Below are 22,596 nucleotides of genomic sequence, written 5' to 3' on the forward strand. Positions count from 1 at the left end.
ATAATAACCATATATATAGAACCATCCTATTATACTATATAATGATTATGTGATGTATAAAATTATTTTAACGGAAAACCGTTGTCTTTATTATATATAATATACAAATTAATATTAGTATTCTCATTTTTATTCTGGAAAACCTTTATAGCTCAGACATCGCTCTAAGTCACTTTTTCTCACCGACTTCCCACAGGTTCCATTTCTCAGCCGCGGCTCCAGGAGGTTCAGAGCCGGTGGTTAAATTGCCAGGAACCGACCTGGGCCGGGACTGAAACACAGGCTCAGCGAACGCCCGCACTGCGCTGGGCTCGCTGGCGGGCGTTTGGGCGCAGAAGCTGTGCCCCCCGAAAGCAGGGCCAGGGTTCGCGCAGCCGCAGGGCCTGCGGAAACACCGCCCCGCCGGCAGAGGGCGCTGTAAGCGAACGCGCCGCCCGCGGGCTCCGGGCTCCCCGCGCCCCGGCGCCTTCTGGGACTTGTAGTTCGCAGGCTCGCGGCGCGCAGGCGCACTGCCGAATCCTCGTCTTGCGAGCGCCTCGGGGGCTGCGAGGCTGAGCTCTCGGGGGTCCGCTCACCCCGCAGAGGGGCGGGGGGAGCAGAGCGCCCGCGGGCGCCGGGGGCTGGGGACGGGGAGCCCCGGAACGTGCAGGCAATGAAAAGAGTCGCAACAATCGGCGACCTGCGATGAGCGCGTCCCCAGGGGTCCCCTCGCTGCACCTGGCCCCCGCGCCCCGGTCACCACCCGCACCGGCCACCCAGGTGGCCGAAGCGCAGAGGGACCGGGCCCCCGGCCCAGGAGCGCACCGCGGTAAGAGGCGAGGCCGGGACTCGAACCCTCGCAGGCCCCGCCCCACCCGGCGCGCAGGGTGGACGGTGGAGCTGGGGAGGGGTGGCCTGGGGCCGTGCCCCCGGGGTGGCTTCCCCGTCAGGTGAGGGGCGAGCACATGGGCTCGGAGAGCCAGGCGGCTGCCCTGAGGCTGGCCTTTCCTTTGTAAAAATTACTATTTTTTTAAAGATTGATTTTGCATTTATTTCCCTCCACTGGGAGCGTTTTTGATTCTCCCAGGGGTGGGAGTGTATGTGCCACTGGCCTCGAGCGGGTGGAGGTCCCGCAGCGCCCAGGGCGCGATCCGGCCCCAAATCCACCCGGGCGAGGTGGGAAGGCCGCGTTAATGGAAAAAAACCCGAGTTCCACCCCTAGCTCCACTGGGCGCCGGAATAAATTCCCGACGGGCGAGGCCACGTAAACCACGGGGTCCCCCCGGCTCCGGGGTTCACCTGCTCCCTCCCTCCCTGCTCAGTGTGAGTATTTAAGTGTGTGCACCCTCCTGGGGCGTCAGCAGGCCAGATGGCACGGGGGCAGTGTTTCAGGGGAGTCCCTGAACCCAGCGGTTCTCAAATGGGGACGATGCTCCCCCAGGGAATCCTCGGCGGTGTCTGGGGAGAGTCCTGGTAGCTGCTCTTGGGGTGGGGGCTGTGCTGCTGGCAGCTGCCCAGGTCAGCCCCCCACCCTCCCGCTGACCCCCAGCGTTTGCCTCCAGCCCCGGCAGACCTGGGCATTCGCTGCTGCCCAGGATGGAGCCAGGCTCAACTTCATGACAGTTAACACCCCAGAATCTCCCCCCTGCGCCCTTTATAAGAAAAGGCTTTATTTATTTATTTTTTTAGAGCAGCTTTAGGTGTACAGAAAATACACTAGAGTTCCCATATATCTCACCCCCAATACGGTTTCCCCTATTAATTATGTTTTTTTATTGTAACGTATATGCAACTCAAAATTACCCATGCCACTGTTAATGCCCTTCATTTCTCTTACCAGTGATGAACCAATATCAATACGTTGTTATGATTATTTTTTAAGGAGGTACTGGGTATTGAACCCGGGACCTCGTGTATGGGAGGCAGCTGCTCAACCACTGAGCTACATCTACTTCCCCCAATACATTTATTATTATTATTATTTTAAATTTATTTCTCTCCCCTTCCCTTCCCCTCCCCCCCTCAGTTGTCTGCTCTCTGTGTCCATTCGCTGTGTGTTCTTGTGTCTGCTTATGTTCTTGTCAGCGGCGCCAGGAATCTGTGTCTCTTTTTGTTGTGTCATATTGCTGTGTCAGCTCTCCATGTGTGTGGTGCCATTCCTGGGCAGGCTGCACTTTTTTCACGCTGGGCAGCTCTCCTTACGGGGCACACTCCTTGCACATGGGGCTCCCCTATGCGGGGGACACCCTTGTGTGGCACGGCACTCGTTGGGCGCATCAGCACTGCGCATGGGCCAGCTCCACACAGGTCAGAAGACCCTGGGTTTGCACCCTGGACCTCCCGTGTGGTAGGCGGATGTGCTGTCTGTTGAGCCAAATCCACTTCCCTACATTTATTATTAACCACAGGCCACGAGGGTTCACTCTCGTGTCTGTTGACAAACGCGTAGTGTCATGTATCTGCCATTACAATATCATACATAATAGTTTCACTGCCCTAAAAAACCCCTGTGCTCTCCCTCCCACCTCCAACCCCCTGGACACCACTGATCTTTTTACTCTTTTCTATATTGCTGCCTTTTCCAAAATGCCCTATAGGTGCAATCATACCAGTATGTGGTATTTTCAGAATAGCTTCCTTTACTGAGCAATGTGTGGTTAAGGGTCCTCCTTGTCTTTTCCTGGCTTGATAACTCATTTCCTTTTTAAAATAATTACTGTAAAATATACAAAATATAAACCCATTTTAGTTTACAATTCAGTGATGTAAAGCACATTGACAGTGTTGTGTAACCTTCACCACTATCTATTTCCAGAACATTCTATGTATAGGATTGTGCTGTAGGGCAAGTTTTACATCTTCCTTTCCAATTTGGATTCCATTTATTGATTGGTTGGTTGATTGCCTATATGCTCTGGTTCCAGTGCAGTGTTGAGTAACAGTGGTGACAGCAGGCATCCTTCTATTTGATGTTAGCTGTGGGTTTTTCATATGTGACCTTTATCATGTTGAGGAAGTTTCTATTCCTAGTTTTCTAAACTTATTTTTTTTTTTAATCAAGAAGGGGTGCTTGGGGGCAGAGGTAGCTGACGTGATTGGGTACCTCCCTCCCATATGGGAGGTCCTGGGTTCAGTTCCCAGTGCGTCCTAAAAAGAAGACGAACAGAGAGCAGACAGCTAGTACAAAAAAATGATGGGGCGGGGGGTGGGAGAAATAAAATAAATCATAAGAAAAAGAAAGGTGTGCTTGATCTTGTCAAATGCCTTTTCTGCATCAACAATTGAGATCATCTTTTTGTTCTTTTCTTTTATTCTACTACTGTGTGTTTTACATTGAATTTCTTATTTTAAACCATCCTTGCATTCCTGGAATAAGCCCCACTTGGCCCTGGTTTGTAATCCTTTTAATAAGCTCTTGGGTCCAGTTTGCCAATATTTTATTAAGGATTTTTACATTTGTATTCACATGGGATGTTGGTTTACAGTTTTCTTTCTTGTGCTGTCTTTATCTGGTTTTAGTATTAGAGTAATACTGGCCTCATAAAATGTTTTCTAGTTCTTGAAAGTGTTTGAGAAAGATTGGAATTAATTTTTCTTTAAATGTTAATAGAGTTCACTAGTGAAGCTATCTGGGTTTGGATTTTGTTAGGAGGTTTTTGATTACTGATTGAATCTTTTTAGTTGTTATTGGTCTGTTGATATTTTTCTATTTCTTCCTGAGTTAGATTAGGTAATTTATGTGTTTCTAGTAATTTGTCCATTTTATTTAGGTTATCTGTTGTTGGTGTACATTTGTTCACAGTATTTTTTTATAGTCCTTTTTATTTCTTTAAGGTTAGTAGTAATGCCCTCACTTTCAGTTCTGATTTTAGTTATTTCCATCATTTCTTGTTTTTGTCAGTCCGGCTGAAGGTTTGTCAACGTTATTGATATTTTCAAAGACCGCTATTGCCTATCAATTCTCTATTTCTATTCCTATGCATCTCCATCCCTCCCCCTTGGTAATGTGTCAGGTTATACATTGTGTACCCATTTTCATAGAATTTAATTATTATTTTACATGTTCCCTGAAACTCACCAGTCTTCAGCCAGCTCCTCTCTGCAAGTGTCCCATTAGACTCCAGAGTTCCACCGTGGCTGATTCAGTTAGTTCCTGCCCGTTCAATAGTTGCTTTGGTGGAGGGGTCAGTTCCTGTGGCTTCCTACTCCGTCATCCGCATACAATCCCTCCATCTGATGGCTCATTTCTTTTGATCACCGGACACCATTCCATTGTGTGGGTACACCGCACAATTTGTGGATCCATTCCCCTCTCGAAGGCTTCTTGGTTTCTCCCAGTGTTTGTCAGTTATGAATGAAGCTCTGCTAAACAGTGTGGCCGATTTCTACCTTCATTCAGCACATATCCACTAAGCTGCGCTGGGCCCTGGAGGTTTGGCACAACCAGGAAGACACAGCCCTTGCTGTCATGGTGTCTGTGGCGTAGTGAGGGACTCAGGCAGGAAGCAAGGACACACACACACATCAAATGGCCACAGTTGGGCAGGAGTGCTGGGAGCTGGGGTGGAGCAGGCGACCCCCGAAGTAATGGCAACACTGCCTTTTGGTCCCCAAGTCCTGGCCTGGCAGGAAAATCGGGCCCTGGAGCCACAGGCCCTGGAGAGGAGACGCTCTCCTACCAGGACCGGAGACCCCAGGGCTGGAGGAGAGAACATCTTGGCATGTGGCTGTTCCCTGCCTATCCTACCCCAGCGACCCGAGGCTGGGGGATCGCTCTGCCTTCAGCGATAGAGACCTTGGCAGGGTAGCGTGGCTGAGAATCCTCCAGAGAGAGGGGAGCTCTGTGTAAAGACCTGGGGAGAGGGCAGCTACAGGGCACGCGTGGAAGGAGACCCTGGAGCAGGAAAGAGTTCCCCTATAGAGTTGTCAAGTAAAATAGAGGTGCCCAGTGAAATTGGAACCTCAGCTACTCAACCTTTACTTTTTGGCATCAGACAACGAAGACTCATCTGGCCCCAGATGTCAACGGTGCTGTGGTAGAGAGATCTTGGCTTATAGCTTTGCACTGTGCTCCTGACCTGCCACGTTGAGGTACAAGGGTCTGTCATGCTTATGCCCAGACATCCCTGTGATTTCTTTCATTTTTGCCTCCACTCAAGTCCTCACTGGGCCTCTCTAATGGAGAAGGGTTGAGTTTCATTGGTCAAAGCATTGAAAAAGGACATCCTGAAGCAGGGATTGCAGACCTGGGTGCATGAGGGGGTCTAGCAGGGTCTCTGGCAGCAGCTAGGAAGGAGGAGGGTCCCACCATGAGCCACAGCAGGGCAGGAGAGAACTTACGTAGAGAGGAGACTGGAGATCCTCAACACATCACCATGTCTGCAGTTTCAAGTCCCCAAGAGCGGAGAAGGGTCCCTACTGTAGCAGTTTGATATTGATGAAGTCTAAAAAGAAATATTGGATTAGGTTTGTAAACTGATCTTTTCTTCAGGGCATATTAGATTACATTGGATTCAGAGGTTTGCTTGATTAAGTAGTCAGGTAAACCTCTTGTGTCAGTAGGACGCTGAGTCCCCACCCCTTGCTGAGGACTCACAGATAGGAGACATGGCAAAGGACAGAGTTGGAGGGTTTTTCATGTTGAAGTTTTGATGTTGGTGTTTGCTGCTGGAGCCCTGGGAAGTCAGCTCAGAGAGGAAAGAGAAGCCAGCCCCAGGAAGAGAGGAACCCTGAGCCCAGGAAGAAGCAAGCTCTGGAAAGAGAGGAGCCCAGGAAGCCTGAGCCCTGGCAGCCGTCGGCAGCCGTCTTGCTCCAACACGTGGAAACAGACTTTGGTGAGGGAAGGAACTAATGTTTATGGCCTGGTGTTGTAAGCTCCTAAAGCCAGCAGGCTTCTGGTCTTTTGCATCAGCGCCCCTTTGGTGACTAATACAGCCACACACAGTGGGAAGTGGGGGATGCCCAGCACGTTGTAAACACTAGCGCTTTCATAGTGACGTACCACAAACCCGGTGGCCTAAAGCAGGGGAAACCTATTGTCTCCTGGTTCCAGAGGGAAGATGCTCGAAAGTGAGTGTTAGCAGGGCCGTGCTCCGTCTGAAGGCTTTAGGGGAGCTCCGTCCTCGCCTCTTGCTGGTTCCCGGCGGGTGCTGTCGGTCCTCGGAGTTCCTTGGTGTGAAGCTGCATCTTCTCGCTCGGCCTCCTCCGTCTTCCCACGGTCTTCTCTCCATTGTCTGCTGTCTCTTGTCTTCTCGTAAGGACAATGTTCCTATTGGGCCAGGGTCCACTCTACTGGCCTCATCTTAACTAATCCCATCTCCTAAGACGCTGTTTCCAAGTAAAATTATATTCACGGGATAGGGAGTTAGGATTTGAACATGTCCTTTTTTAAAAACTCATCTTTTTATATCTTTATGAGTATGTGCCTTTGTTTTCTTTTTGAGGTACCGGGGGCAGGGGATTGAACCCGGGACTTCACACGTGGGAAGTCGGCGCTCAACCAGTGAGCCACATCGGCTTCCCTGAGTTGGTTTTATCGTTTGTTTTGTTTGTTGTTTTCGTTTTTTCTTTAGGAGGCACCGGGAACTGAACCTGGGACCTCCCGCATGGGAGGCGGGTGCTCAGCTGCTTGAGCCACATCCATTCGCCTGTGAACATGTCATTCTAGGGTTCACAATTCAACCCAGAATGTACACGCAGCGGTCGTAGAGTAGTCACTGTCTGCCTCATGGAAATTGCTCCATCATGTTGGCTTTTAGTGTCCTCCCCTTCTCACCTGGCTCCTTCCGCGTGCCTTTTGGGCTGTGGTTTGCTCCGTCTGTGTGGACCTGACTGGTGATGGGTGCAGGGGCCTGGCCGTACCTTGGCGGCATCCAGTCTCTTTCCTTCCTTCTCCTGAATGCCACCGTCCCTGCTCTGTGGGGTTCCTTTTCGTTTCAACCATTTTGAGCCTGGATTTCTGACTCCTGCCACCAAAAGAACCAAACCTGATAGGGAGGAAATAGGAACCTGCAGGCAGGCTTCTCCAGGTGCTCCACAAGTCTGATATATAAAGACAGATTTCAGCTTCTTCACAATCAACAGCTGGGTAAAACCTGTGTGACAAAATTCTAAAGTGGTCTCTTCTCTTTGGTGTAGGACCGATAATATACCAGAATGTGACTGAGATATACTTACATTGTGTAGCATCTATAATATGCCCAACTTACTTTAGTGACTGAATTATTTAGAATCCTCCCATTTTGCATTGAGCTTAAGTATATTCTTTGGGGTTAGTTTTGAGTTGTCACTACTTGTTTTAAGTTATTTTTAAATTGTCATGACTTGCTCCTAAATTTGTACCTAAAGCTGTGACTACCTGAAGCTGGCATTGAAAGGGGCTTTTCTGCAAATAATACAAATCAGTGTACTTTGACACAAATGAGTGTCATTTGATACAAATGAGTGTACTTTGTTTCCCCTAAAATAAAAGTCAGGTTGTATATAATTGTCACTGCATTTTCATCTCTCTTTTTTTCAGGTGTTTTTACGGTACTTAAAACAGTTCTAGGTGTTTATGAGCAATCTGGAGAGACGAGTGTAGCCTATGGATCTGTGGAAAATCATCTTGAGGTGAGTGTGTGGATGTCAGGAAAATTATTGTAGTAACATACATCTATAACACGTAATCTGCCATTTTAACCATTTTCAAATGTACAACTCATGGGTGTTAATTACATTCACAATTTTGTGCTCCCATCACCACCATCCATTACCAACATTTTTCATCATCCCCAGAAATGTTATGTACCCACTCAGCAGTAGCTCCAGCTCTCCCTCCCCTCTGTCCCTGGAAACCCGTATTCTAATGTAGAGTTTGCAGATCCCTCTGAGCTGAAGCACAGAACTGCTTCTCGTGTATCTGGAGGTACCAGAATCAGCTCAGCCCCAGGTCCGCCGGAAGCGCTTTCCTTAGAAGGTGAGTGTATCAGTCAGCCCAAGGGGCGCTAAGGCAAAGTGCCAGACTCTGTTGGCTTTTTTTTTCCCTCTCCCCTTCCCCACCCCCCCAGTTGTCTGCCCACCCCTCACAGTGTCCATTCACTGTGTGTTCTTCTGTGACCACTTCTATCCTTATCAGCAGCACCGGGAATCTGTCTCTTTTTGTTGCGTCATCTTGCCACGTCAGCTGTCCGTGTGTGCGGCCCCACTCCTGGGCAGGCTGCACTTTCTCTCACGCTGGGTGGCTCTCCTTACGGGGCGCACTCCTTGCGCGTGGGGCTCCCCTACGCGGGGGACACCCCTGCGTGGCAGGGCACTCCTTGCGCATCAGCACTGCGCATGGGCCAGCTCCACACGGGTCAAGGAGGCCCGGGGCTTGAACCCTGAACCTCCCATGTGGTAGACAGACGCCCTAACCACTGGGCTAAGTCTGCTTCCCTCTGTTGGCTTTTATAAAGGGTATTTATTTGGAGTAGAAGCTGACAGTCACAGTGCCTTAAAGAGTCCAACTTGAGCTTCCTTTCTCCTCCAAGTCAGCTGCCCCGTGTCGAAGCAAGATGCTTGCTGATCTCTGCGCGGGTTCAGCCTTCCTCTTCCTCAGCTGCGTAGGGCTCTTTCCCCGCCTTCAGCTGTTGGAGCCTTCTCCTTTCTGTCACGTGGCAGGACCGAATGACCAAGTTCTTTTTCCACGTCTTCTTTCGTGTGTCTTCCTGAGTGTCTGTTTCTGTAGCCCACCTAGGGGGTGGAGACTCACCCCTGAGTTACACCCGAAAGAAGTGGTTGAATCAAAGCCCTAATCTGAACGTAATTTAATCAAAGGCGTCTCTTCTGAATCTAATACAGTCAAAGGGGATCACACCAGGGGGACAGCCCAGGTTACAGACACAGTCCTCCTGTTTGCAATTCATAAATAATATCAAACAGGAAGGGAGTCCTCCTGGCATGTGAAGCGTACGCCTGCTTCCCGTAATAAGGAGATACATGCGAGATGCTTAGCACGAGGACTCACACGTAGAGGACACGCGTGAAATGCTTGTTTCTCTCGTTTCAAGCTCATGTGTTTCCTTCACAGGTGTCTGGGGTAGCAGCCACTGCTCTGCCCACTGCCCGTGGTAAGTCCCCTTTTCTTTTCTTCCGCAGTGACCCAATGCCGTGGATTACCCATCAGGGATGTGTGGGTGGGGACAGGTCCAACCCGAATCCTTCTGCTGCAGCCAGAGTGATTTGACACGAGAGAGTCCAAGAGAGAGAAAGGCCGGGGGCCGAGAGCCGAGGAGACCGAGGGGCCAGCGGGTGGGAAGGGAGATTCTGAATCTGTGAAACTCAAGGTGTGGTGGCTCTGAGGGTAGAGATCCCTGTGGCGTCTGCACGGAACCTTCTAGAATTTGGGTTGGGGAAGTTCTTTGTAATAGAACTTGTAGGCTTTATAAGTGTGGGCAGGTAGGAAGATACCGAAGAACCAAAAAATGGAGCGATTTTGGCCCCCAGTCCTGGACTTGCCTTCTACCGATTGCCTACACGGTGTGTGTTCATGCGAACGTGTGTGTGACATGTCAAATGGATGAGGGTGACCGAGGATTCTGGTGTCTGAGGACAGGGTCTGGTTTTAGGTCCCTGTATTAGCCAAAGGAATGCTAATGGAGAGTACCAGAACTCCGCTGGCTTTTATAAAGGGTATTTATTTGGGGTAGAAGCTTACGGTTAGCAGGCCCTAAAGAGTCCAACTCAAGGTACCATAAGATGTACTTTCTCACCCAAAGTCCATTGCCATGTGTTGATGCAAGATGGCAGGCGACGTCTGCGAGGGACCTGCCTCCCTCTTCCTCTTAAGGCTCCGTGGTCCCAGCTTCCAATCTCAGGTGTAGGCTGACATAAGGCTCGTCTCTCTCCCTGGGGCGTGTTTCTCTCTGGGCTCAGCTGTAGCTGTAGGCTGTCAGGCTCACCTCTCCTCCCTGGGCCTCTGCTATGTCTACAGAGCTGTCTCTGTTCCTCTGTGTTCTTCTCCTCTGTGTATTTCCTTCCATGTGAGAGTCTGTTTTACCTCCACCAAGGAGGCAGAGACTCAACCATACATGGCCTAAGGACATCGTCGAATCAAAGCCCAAATATTGATTTAATAAAGTAAATGTGAAACCTCTGAATTTAATACAAAGGGTAACGCGCCCAAGGGAACAGACCAGTTTACAAACATAATCAATTATCTTTTTCTGGAATTCATAAATAATATCGAACTGCTACTGTGCCTTTTTCCCCCCACCCCCCAGCTCTGACTGCCCAGGAATCTGCTTTTTCCTAAGAAGAGAGAATGGCTACTGGATACCTGCCCCCTTGGTCCCAGGTATGTGGGAACTTCCTCTTTCTCCTGAAAGACTCCCAGTATAGCACGTCGATGCATAGTTATTATTCTTTTATTTTCATTGATGCATAACATTCCTTTATATGGCCTTATCTTTGTTTATAAACCAGCCCTTGGATGAGGGACATTTAGATTGTTTTCCAGTCTTTGCTCTTCCAAACAATGCTGAAAGGAGAAGCGCTGCTAGTCACCCAACCATTTTGGTGTTAATCTGTGGGATGCACTTTTTTCGAGGGCAAGTGCTGTGTTAGGGATCTGTGCATTTGTAACTTTGATGGGCCAAAGAGATTCTACCAATTTGTCTTTCCCCCAGAAGTCATGGGAGTTGAGTCGTTGGACTGGGACTGTGATCTCATTGACTCATTGCATTCTGCTGTAGAAAGAGCTACGTTCTTGGATGTCTAAAAGCCAAACTCAAACACCAGGATGGATCCTAAATCCATTGCATTCGAGAGAGGCTGGCTGATGATTTACATAGGGAGCCAATCTCTACAAGTCCTACTGCTTCATTAGTGAAGATCATCTTGCCAGTTGGTAGCTGCACAAAACATACTCTTTTTTTTTTTTAAAACATTTATTTATCTTATTTATTTCTCTCCCCCCCCCCAACCTGGTTGTCTGTTCTCTGTGTCTATTTGCTGCATCTTGTTTCTTTGTCCGCTTCTGTTGTCGTCAGCGGCACGGGAATCTGTGTCTCTTTTTGTTGCGTCATCTTATTGTGTCAGCTCTCCGTGTGTGCAGCACCATTCCTGGGCAGGCTGCACTTTCTTTCGCGCTGGGCGGCTCTCCTTATGTGGCGCACTCTTTGCGCGTGGGGCTCCCCTACATGGGGACACCCCTGCGTGGCATGGCACTCCTTGCATGCATCAGCACTGCGCATGGACCAGCTCCACACGGGTCAAGGAGACCCGGGGTTTGAACCAACTGCAGACCTCCCATGTGGTAGACGGACGCCCTAACCACTGGGCCAAGTCTGCTTCCCCAAAAAACATACTCTTAAAATCTGTTTTCAGCTGAGTTCCATGGCTGGCATGATTCGTCTTCTTAATTTCTAGTGCGCATACCCTGTTTTTAAAATTTCTATTTTAAGTATTTTAATTAAAGTGTTTTGAAAGCAAATGGCATTGACTGAACTCGGTTTATTTCACACTTTTTGGTTCATACAAAATGGGAACTTCTTGGACTTTACTCAGGAGGGTGTTCTAGTTTTCTTGCTGAAAGCAGATACCATAAAATGTTTTGGCTTTTAACTACAGGAATTTGTTAGCATATAAGCTGAAAATGTCCAAATCTAGGCATCATCAGGACTGTGCTTTCTTCCCAGAGACAGGCTGCCAGTGATCCTGGGCACCTCTCTCACCTGGCAAGGCACATGGTGGCATCTGCTGGGCTCTCCTTTCTCTTCCGGGTTTTGTTGCTTCCAGCCTCTTGCTTCCATAGCTTTCTCTCTCTTTGTCTGAATTTCATTCTCTAATAAAGGACTCTAGTAAGAGGATTAAAATCCTCCTTGAATGAGGTGGGTCACATCTTAAATTAAGATGCTCCTTACCAAAAGCTCCTACTTACAGTGGGTTCACAACCACGTGGATGGATTAGCCTTAAGGACGTACTTTTCAAGGGGTACATACAACTTCCAGCCATCTCAGAGGGCAAACTCTTGTCATGCGACCCCTTGATCCCCTGGCTTGTGCTTCTTAGGGTGCTGGCCCCTTAGTGCCTTATAACCTGTGGCCCTGAGTCACGGAGGCAAAGAGAACTAGTCATTATAATGTAAACTTTTGGATGAGGGTCTGTTCAGGCAAACAGAGAGCTCGGTATCTCTTCTAGGTTCTCTGCCTATAACAATAACAGATGCCATTACTGTCATTATCTACTTAGCCCTCCCTGCAGCCCTGCCAGGTAGAAACTCTTATTTCCATTCAACAGATGGGGTAGGTTAGTAACATACTTGCAGTCCTTTAGCCAGCATGTGGCATAGCCTTAATTCTATTGATCTTCAGGATTAGAAGGAGGAAATTCTCAAGTGGGAACCTAATTCTCACACTCCCAGAAGTTAGAACCACCAGAAAGGACCAAAATATTTCACAGCAGACTTTATGTGCTGGTTATCCTTGCTTTCTTTACAGTGGGTCTTGTGTCTGTATGTCTGTCCATTATATGCCCAAGACTAACTAGAAGATGCTTTGAACCCTGATCTTTCTGCTCTTGCCGGTGCCACCAACCTTAGTCCTCTTCCTGTGGGCGTGGGTTGGGATGGTTCCTTCCTGAGCAGGAATCTATGTGCTATTTTAGGAATCAGTGACCTTCGAAGACGTGGCGGTGGACTTCTCCCAGGAGGAGTGGGCGTTCCTGGGCCCTGCCCAAAAATGCCTGTACAGAGATGTCATGCTGGAGACCTGCAGGAACCTGCTCTCCCTGGGTAAGGCCGTCATGGTAATTCATGTTTTCATCAGTTCCTCACATTTATTTAGCAACTGCTGTATGCTGGGACTTGGGGGTTTATTGGTGAAAAAGACGTGGTTGCTGCCATTTGAAGCTCACGGTCTACTGGATTCTCAAGAGTGAATAGCCTGATTTCTTCAGTAAGGGATAGTTGGAGTTGCTGTTGAAATGCTTATCTTAACTTAGGTTTGATAAGAACTCGTTGCTTCCTCTTGGGTCCTGCATTAGGGCATTTGTGCTTTCTCTGCCCACGTGAAGATCCATAATTAAAGAAAAATATTGTGGTAGCATATACACACCACAAAATTTCCCATTTTAACTTTTTGTGTGTACATTCAGTGACACTCTGTACATTCACGTATTGTGTCATCATCACCTCCATCCATGACCAAAACATTTCTGTAGCTCCAAACAGAAGCTCTCTACCCATCAAGCAATAACTCCTCATTCCCTACCCCTCCCCAGCCTCTGATCACCTCTAATCTAGCTTCTGTCTCTATGAACATGCTTATTCTAGCTATTTCATGTAAGTGATGTCATTTAATATCTGTCCTTTCGGGTCTGGCTTATTTCACTCAACATGATATCTTAGAGTTTCATCCAGGTAGCAGAAGATCAATAGCTTTTTAATTAGGAAAATAAAATCTTTAGCTTGGTGAATGTGTTACCGCTTAGATGTACTCTTGTCTCTTTCAGAAGCTGTGAAGAATCAAAGTACTGGCACAGGTATGGAGGAGGATACGTTTTATCCTGCTCAAACTTCTCAGGTTACAAGTCTTTGCCCATGGACGTGGTATTCACTCTTTCAAGCAATGGTGCCTTTCCACTTGGAACAAGGAGAAGCTACATGTATGAGGAATAAAGGAATTCTCCAAGCCTCCCGTTTAGGTGAGAACCGGGCAGATATGAACCATAGCCAGTGGGAGCTCTAACTGGGATGGGGTCAACTCTTTGGAAACTGTTATTCAGAGATCTCCCACCAAAGACCAAAGCTACTTGGTTGTACCTTCTCAGATTCCTTCATTTCCACTTCCACCAACTTTCTCTTTCCATTCATTACTTTCTATTACCCCTCTTTAGTTGCAGAGAAAAGAAAATTCCATTTTCTTATTGAAGTCATTGTGCCTGTGTTTTTAGTTCTATCTTTTCCTCTGTGAATTTTTAAATAATTCCTTCTCTCTATCATCCTTATTCTCCTTACTCTTTGCCCATCTTTCCTTTTCCTGTCCGTCCTCCACATTGAAAGCTGAAATTTGGCCATGAATCCACATATGCCTTGTATACACCGAATGCTCTTTTGTCCCATCATGCTTAAGATAGTATTTTCTTTCTCCAAACATCCTCGCCCCCCCCCAATTTATTTCAGATTGGGAGACTGAACTGCAAAGCCAAAAGTCAACTTACAAGAAGATCATTTTGGGGGAAGAACCACCTGGTGGTATAAATATCATAAAGTTCAGTGGAGAAAGTGGAGAATGTGGTCAATTTGAGGGGAAGCTTGAAGATCCGCAAAGGCTGTTGAGGCCAATGGCATACATCCAAGCCAGGGCGTTTTCTCAGGAGGGAGCTTCTACATGGTGTGATTTTGGGGAAAATTGTAATCTGAGTTCAAACCTTGGTTCATCACAGAGAAGTTCAACAAGTAAGCATTTCCGTGAGTGTGACCTACGTATTGAAAGTCTGGGACCTGATTCATTCTTAAACAGTCATCAAATGGAATATGCAGATCAGAGACTCTGTGAAAGTATTGAGTGGAGAAGAGCCCTTGGTCAAAATAGTCCACTTATTCGACAAGAAATAACTCAACCAGGGGGAAAGTCTTCCGTATATGCTGAAAGTGAGAAGACATGTAGTTATAATACGGCTCTTACTGCACATAACAAAATTAATCCTGTAGAGAAACCCTATGCGTGTCGTCAGTGTGGGAAAGTCTTTAACCGGAGGCACTCACTGAGTGAACATCAGCGAATTCATACAGGAGAGAAACCGTACGAATGTCAGGAGTGTGGGCGAGCCTTCACGCACAGCTCAACCCTCACGCGACACCTGAGAACTCATACTGGAGAGAAGCCCTATACGTGCGGTGAATGTGGGAAAGCCTTCAACAGGATTTCATCTCTGACTCAACACCAGAGAATTCACACAGGGGAAAAACCCTATCAATGTCAAGACTGTGGGAAATCCTTCTGCCAGAGTTCTTACCTGATTTTGCACAAGAGAACGCATACGGGCGAGAAACCCTATGAATGTAACGAATGTGGGAAAGCCTTCAGTGACCGCTCATCTCTTAATCAACATGAGCGAACTCACACTGGTGAGAACCCTTACGAGTGCAGTGAGTGTGGAAGAGCCTTCAGCCAGAGGTCTTCCCTTGTCAGGCATGAGAGAACTCACACTGGGGAGAAACCGTATAGCTGTAACGCATGTGGAAAGTCCTTCAGCCAGAGCTCTTCACTTATTACACATCAGAAAACCCACACGAGTCAGAAAACCTACAAAATCATTGACTGTGGGAAAGCTTTCCATCACAGCAGCCAAATTATTGGATTTTAGAGATTGCTTGTTGCCTTCTAAAGCACTTTGTAAGCACTCTGCCATGTACGTATGGTTGGATGTTGCCGTTGTGATGTACTACTTGAAATGAAGTAGGTTTATGTCACATTCTTGAAAGAAAGCCCTGAGAGCTAGATCTGAGAAGTGGCTATTTTGTTGTTGGTTTTTGAGGTACTGGAGCAGGGGAATGAACCTGGGGACCTTGTAAGTGGGAAGATAGCGCTTAACCACTGAGCCACATTGGCTCCCCTGAGTTGGTTTTTTTGTTTGTTTGCTTGTGGTTTGTTTTTGTGTTTAGGAGGCACTGGGAACTGAATCTGGGACCTCCCGTGTGGGAAGCAGGCACTCAACTGCCTGAGCCACATCAATTCCCTTGAGAAGTAGCCTTTAAAAAAAAAATTTATTATTTTTTAAAGATTTATTTTTATTTATTTCTCTCCCTGTCCCCCCCCCCACGTTGTCTGCTCTTTGTCCTTTTGCTGTGTGTTCTGTGTCCACTTGCACTGTCAGGCAGCACTGGGAAACTGCATCTTCTTGTTGCATCATCTTGCTGCATCAGCTCTCCATGTATGTGGCACCACTCCTGGGCAGGTTGTGCTCTTTTCACGGGGGGCAGCTCTCCTTGCGGGGTGCACTCCTTGAATGTGGGGCACCCCTATGTGGGGATGCCCCTGCATGACATGGCACTCCTTGTGCACGGCAGCACTGTGCATGGGCCAGCTCACCACATGGGTCAGGAGGCCCTGGGTATTGAACCCTGGACCCTCCATATGGTAGGCGGATGCTCTACCAGTTGAGCCATGTACGCTTCCCAAGAAGTGGCCTTTTGATAGGAGTAGTTGCCACTGAGCTACATCCAGTGAGCTCTATTCTCTTTGAAATGATTGGCAAATGGAAACACTAATATGGAATGGAATTTTGCTGAGAATTATTATGAATAATTTAGTTGTTGAAACAAAATGTATTCCATGTCAACTTTTTGTCTTAGGTTCAACATTTTTGTTTCAATATTCTATTTCAAATATTTTACTTAATCATTCCACTAGTGTTGGTCACTTACTTAGTTCCTAATTTGTCTCATGTTTTACTCTAGCAATACAGAGCATGGTTAAGACAGAAAGCACTTTGGGTGTTATGTGAAAAGTAAAGGATGTAAAATAATATGTGTAATTCCATAAAATGAAGTAAAAGTATACACACAGACAAAAGCTGGAAAGAGATATGAAAATATGAACAGTTTGTCAGGGTTACCTAATTATCTGTGATTATTTATCTTTTTTTTCCCCCATTTCATCAGTATTGCTATGATCATTTTGGCACTAAATAAAAGTTGAACAACATCAAAAATTGAGAGAGGTGTTGAGCTTCATTGATCAGTCAGGGTGGATTGTGGATAACAAGAGAAGTGGAGCAACTTTTGGTGGCCTGCAAAGAGTCCTAAGCATGAAATGTACTTCACAGACCAAGTAGCAACCAAGGGAGTGGATATGAAGGATCATCATCATTAATATTGGTGTTTATACATGCCAGAAACCAGTCTAGCACTTACGCTTATTTCATCATTTAACTTTCATGACAACACCATGAAATAGTGAACTTTCATATATCCATATTACAGAAGAAGAAACAGAAATAAAGTAACTTGCTCAAGATCACACAACTAGAAAGCAGTGGAATCAGGATTTGAACCCAAAGAATGTGTACAAAGCCAATATCATATTTGCCAGGCCACAGAGCAAGGAGGGATACAGGGAAGCTGAATGTTTGAAATTCTCCCTAGAAGTTACCTACTTTTTTCTGAATCTTTTCCTAGAGGCAATGACGCAGGTTGCCTGTCTGGCTTTCTTTTATCTAAGTTGGCCTGTTCACATGAATTTTGTTGCCTTTCCTTAAAGTAGAGATCTTTTATCTGGGGTCTTGGTAGAGCCTAATGGATATGTTTCTGCAATGGCTCTGTGAAAAATGTAGGACTGTATGAAAAATGTGCTTAGATGTGTTTCCTGGAGGAAACATCTATAGCGTCCACCATATTCTTAAGAGCAATTGATTTAGAGGTTTTGTGGAGTATGCTGTTTTCAGTCTTGACTTCTCCTTCCTTCCGGCAATTATTAACAGAGAGCCTGAACTCTTCAGTATGTGTGGTATCTGTGAATAAGGCAAATGAGATTTTAGTCTTCACTGAACAGATATTTCAGTGCAAGGGAGCAGGTCTGGCTTTGCATGTGTGCTACCAGTGCAGTTACACAAGAATCTGCTCTCGGAAAGACCCTGTAAAAAAAGAAAAAGATGGGAAGCGGACTTGGCCCAGTGGTTAGGGCGTCCATCTACCACATGGGAGGTCCGCGGTTCAAGCCCCGGGCCTCCTTGACCCGTGTGGAGCTGGCCCATGCGCGGTGCTGATATGTGCAAGGAGTGCCGTGCCACGAAGGGGTGTCCCTGCATAGGGGAGCCCCATGTGCAAGGAGTGCGCCCCGTAAGGAGAGCCGCCCAGCACCAAAGAAAGTGCAGCCTGACTAAGAATGGCGCCGCCCACGCTGAGAAATAACACAAGATGACGCAGAAAAAGGAAACACAGATTCCCGTGCCGCTGACAACAACAGAAGCGGACAAAAGAAGATGCAGCAAATAGACATAGAGAACAGACAACCGGGGTGAGGGGAAGGGGAGAGAAATGAATAAATAAATCTTTAAAAAAGAAAAAGAAAAAGAAAAAGAAAATAACAGCATCAAAAAAGGAAAGACCCTGCAATTAGTTGAATACTCTTCTGTCGTCTTGAAGTTCTTAATTTTTAAAAAAGATTTATTTATTTATTTTTCTCTCCTCCCCACCCGCCCCAGTTGTCTGTTCTCTGTGTTTATTTGCTGTGTGTGAAATTCTTAATTTTTTAACAAAATGTCCCCCCTCCACTGGGAATACATTTTCGCTGCAGTGGGCTAGTGAAAATGTATTATTTAGCCAGTCCTATCAAGGCATGAAGGGCAGGGACAGATACTAAACAAGTAGCCAAATACTTTAAATAATTCCAGGTTTTGGTAGATGATATGGAGGACGTAAACAGGATGCTTCTGTGGTGTATGCTAGGAGAGGGACCAATCTCACATAGGGCCTTTCTGAGGGTCTGACGTTAAGTTGAGACATGAGTATTTGAGCATCCAAGGCAAGGGATTTCCCTAGAGGAGAGCCTTAGTTTAGCTTTGTTTTCACACGTGGTGGATTTGTTATCTTCTAAACAACTACACTTTTTGTTTAATTTTTCTGACTCAAAAGCCTTGAGATAGAATATATTTTTAAATTTTCTATCGTTAAATTTCTTTTTTTTTCCCTCCAAATTCTTTTTTCTTTTCATATTGCATCAGCTGGGTCTGACAGGATGGTGTTGAAATAGGACTAGTGATAGCAGACATTCTTTCCTTGCTCCCGATCTTAGCAATAAGCACATAGGATATGATGCTAATTGCGTTTCTTTTTTTTTTTCAGAGATTCCCTTCATCTTTTCCTTTTATTAACTTTCTACTTTTATTATCATGTGGTCTGAAAATGTGTCCACTGCTTTGAATCTTTGAAATTCATTTTGGTTTGCTGTGTGGCTTACTATGTGTTTGAGTTTTATAAGTGTTCCATATATGCTTAAGAAAAAAACTATATTCTCTGGTTTTATAACTCAGAATCTGACTTGTCAAATACATCAGACTTGGGAGTGGATTAGCTCAAGTGGTTGCATGCCCACTACCTACGTATGAGGTCCCGGGTTCAGTCCCCAGCGCTGGTACACCATACACACACACACACACACCCCAAACTTATTAATCAGGAATTCTCAGATTTCATGCCGAGAGATAGACTTAGGAAGTGATAATTAGGACTGAATACTATGCATCTTTAATAAGCACCCCAGGTAATTTCACTGATGTACAATGTCTTTGAAGTACACCTTGAGAAACACAGCTTTTCCTGAATTGTTTTTAGATGTTGACCTAAAAAGAATTAGCATAAGAGAGTTAAAATTTCCTATTGCTATTGCGTTCTTTTAACTTCCCCCAGTTATTTCCTGTTATTTTGGCTCAATTTTTTATGTTCTTCATCTGGGGAAAAATAATTCATGAGAGGTCTTCATTGTAAATTATACCCAGTGTCATTTTGAAGTGACCTCTTTATCTGCCTTTAATGCTGTTTTACTGGAATGCAAAGTTATCTGACCACACAACCTCTGCTTTTTAAACAAAGTTGATCTATTTTTCTGGTATATATTTTTAAAGATATGTGTGTGTTTTCGTGAGGTTTTTGTTAAGATTTATTTATTTCTCCCCCCTCCCTCCATTGTCTGTTCTCTGTGTCCATTTGCTGTGTGTTCTTCTGTGTCTGCTTGTATTCTCATTAGGTGGCTCTGGGAGCCGATCCTGGGACCTTCTGGAGTGGGAGAGAGTTCATCATTCTCTTGCATCACCTGAGCTCCCTGGTCTGCTGCATCTCTTATTGTCTCATCTCTGTGTCTCTTTGTTGTGTCATCTTGCTGCATCAGCTCTCCGCATGAGGCAGCACTCCGCGTGGGCCAGCTCCCCACATGGGCCAGCCTGACTTCACCAGGAGGCCCTGGGTATCGAACCCTGGACCTCCTGTACGGTAGATGGGAGCCCAATTGCTTGAGCCACATCTGCTTCCCTGGTATATTTTTCATCTCTTGAATTTCAACTTTGTAAATCCTCTGTTAGGTGTCTCACTCATTTATAGTACATAGTTGAGTTTTATTTTAGGATCCTTTTCCTTTTAATGGATACACATTTATGTCAATTATTACTTTAATAAATACGGTTGACTTTACTTTTTCTACTGTATTTTATGCTGTTTCATATTCTTGAAGTTTCTTTTTCTATCTTTTAGTATCTTATCTGCACTGGAAGAGTACATCTCTTTTGGTAATTTTTTTTTTTTTTTAAAGATTTATTTATTTATTTAATTCCCCCCCCTCCCCCGGTTGTCTGTTCTTGGTGTCTATTTGCTGCGTCTTGTTTCTTTGTCCGCTTCTGTTGTCGTCAGCGGCTCGGGAAGTGTGGGCGGCACCATTCCTGGGCAGGCTGCTCCCTCCTTCACGCTGGGCGGCTCTCCTTACGGGGTGCACTCCTTGTGCGTGGGGCTCCCCCACGGGGGGGACACCCCTGCGTGGCAGGGCACTCCTTGCGCACATCAGCACTGCGCATGGCCAGCTCCACACGGGTCAAGGAGGCCCAGGGCTTGAACCGCGGACCTCCCATGTGGTAGACGGACGCCCTAACCACTGGGCCAAAGTCCGTTTCCCTCTTTTGGTAATTTTGAAGGTATATTTTCTCTTTCAATTCCTTCTGAAATTTTGTTTTATTACACTAAAAATTATAATTAAACCTGTATGTTGTAACTTAACTTTCATCACTTTTTGAGGAATAAAAGAGTCAAGTTGCAGAGTTATGAATCCATACATACATGGCCTGGCAATAAAAAGTGCCAAATATATAATAATGGCAAGAATAAGTACCAAATTCCTGAAAATGGTTTCTTCTGAAGAAAGGGAGGGGAATGATATTCTGGTGGGGCTACATGAGGCATTTGAACTCTATAATGTTTTGTTTCTTTAACCAAATCTGAGGATAGTATGGTCAAGAGAATTTAACAGAGCTTGGTGGTAGGTATGTGGATATTCATAATGTCATTCCCTACATATTTTGTCGGAATGAAATATTTTAAAGTTTTTTTCTCCCAAATATTTTTCTGCACTTTATTTTTAGATTTTCATTGTGGTAAACCATATATAACATAAAATTCATCATTTTAACCATTTTTAAATTTATTTTTTATTTTTTTTTAATTTTTCATTTTAACCATTTTTAAGTGCACAATTCAGTGGCATCAATTACGCTTACAATGTTGTGCCACTATTAAACCTTCTTCCACCACCCCAAACAGAAACTCTGTACCCATGAAGCAAAACACCCATTTCCCCTTCCCCCAAGTTCTGGTACCTCTAATCTACTTTGTCTTTATGAATTTGCTTATTCTTGATGTTTCATATAAGTGAGTTATACACTCACTGTTTGTTTGTGCCTGGCTTATTTCACTCAGCACAATGTCTTGAAGATTCAGCCATATTGTCACATGTATCAGAGCTTCATTCCTTTTATGGCTAAATAATATTCCATTGCATTTATCATAATAGTTTTAAAGAGCTTCCTTTCTCCCCGCCCCCCCCCCAAAAAAAGCAATACAGAATGTGTTATATTGTCATTATCATTAATATATTACTTAATGATGAATACAACAATCAACTGCTCTGATGTTTTGCAAATGGATACTTATGTTTTCAGATAAAATTTCTAGTCAGAACATTGTCTCTCCAAAAAGTGTCATATTTCAAACATAAAAATGTAAAGGTATTGTTCTGTAAAAAACTGCCAGATCCTTCAGAAATTGATTGTAGTTTTAACAGAGTCATGTTGAAGGTATAAATGGAAGATTCAAAATTGTTTCATGAAATGTGATTGGGAATAAGAACTATTTATACCACTATTAAACTACTGTCTGTGCTTTACTGTATTAGTTTTCTATTGCAGCTGTAACAAATTACACAAACCTAGTGACTTAAAACAACACAGCTTTATTCTCTTACATTTCTGGAGCTCAGGGACTTGGCAGGGCTGCACTCCTCCGGGAGACTCAAGGGGAGAATTCATTTCTTTGATTTGTGGCTTCCGGTGCTTGCATCACTCCAATCTCTGCTTCCATCATTGCATCTCTGATTCTGAGCCTCTTGTCTCACTCTCTTAAAAACCCTTGGGTTACATTGGGTCCATCCAGATAATCCAGGATAATCTCCACACTCAAGATCCTTGACTTGGGAAACGGACTTTGGCCCAGCGGTTAGGGCGTCCGTCTACCATATGGGAGGTCCGCGGTTCAAACCCTGGGCCTCCTTGACCCGTGTGGAGCTGGCCATGCGCAGTGCTGATGCGCGCAAGGAGTGCCGTGCCACGCAAGGGTGTCCCCCGCGTGGGGGAGCCCCACGCGCAAGGAGTGCGCCCTTGAGGAAAACTGCCCAGCGTGAAAAGAAAGAGCAGCCTGCCGAGGAATGGCGCCGCCCACACTTCCCGTGCCGCTGACGACAACAGAAGCGGACAAAGAAACAAGAAGCAGCAAATAGACGCCAAGAACAGACAACCAGGGGAGGGGGGGAAATTAAAATAAATAAATAAATCTTTAAAAAAAAAAAAAAAAGATCCTTGACTTAATCACATATGTAGAGTCCTTTTGCCATGTAAGGGAC

General features: G+C 45.7%; 1 protein-coding gene across 2 annotated transcripts; it reads left to right on the forward strand.

The window, feature by feature from the left end:
- Positions 1–506: 506 nt before the first annotated feature.
- ZNF554 (zinc finger protein 554) lies at positions 507–16,658 on the forward strand. 2 transcript variants are annotated; one of them, XM_004464098.5, is made up of 7 exons: positions 507–808; positions 7,499–7,590; positions 9,029–9,068; positions 10,221–10,294; positions 12,605–12,731; positions 13,451–13,642; positions 14,121–16,658. In XM_004464098.5, the coding sequence occupies exons 4-7, from the start codon at positions 10,262–10,264 to the stop codon at positions 15,305–15,307; spliced, it is 1,539 nt and encodes a 512-aa protein (XP_004464155.2). In that variant the 5' UTR covers positions 507–808; positions 7,499–7,590; positions 9,029–9,068; positions 10,221–10,261; the 3' UTR covers positions 15,308–16,658. The 2 variants fall into 2 exon arrangements, with proteins under 2 accessions (XP_004464155.2, XP_058138236.1); XM_058282253.2 differs by having other exon boundaries at positions 13,454–13,642.
- Positions 16,659–22,596: the final 5,938 nt, after the last annotated feature.

Source organism: Dasypus novemcinctus, chromosome 19 (genome assembly GCF_030445035.2).
Source record: "Dasypus novemcinctus isolate mDasNov1 chromosome 19, mDasNov1.1.hap2, whole genome shotgun sequence".
Taxonomy (NCBI): domain Eukaryota; kingdom Metazoa; phylum Chordata; class Mammalia; order Cingulata; family Dasypodidae; genus Dasypus; species Dasypus novemcinctus.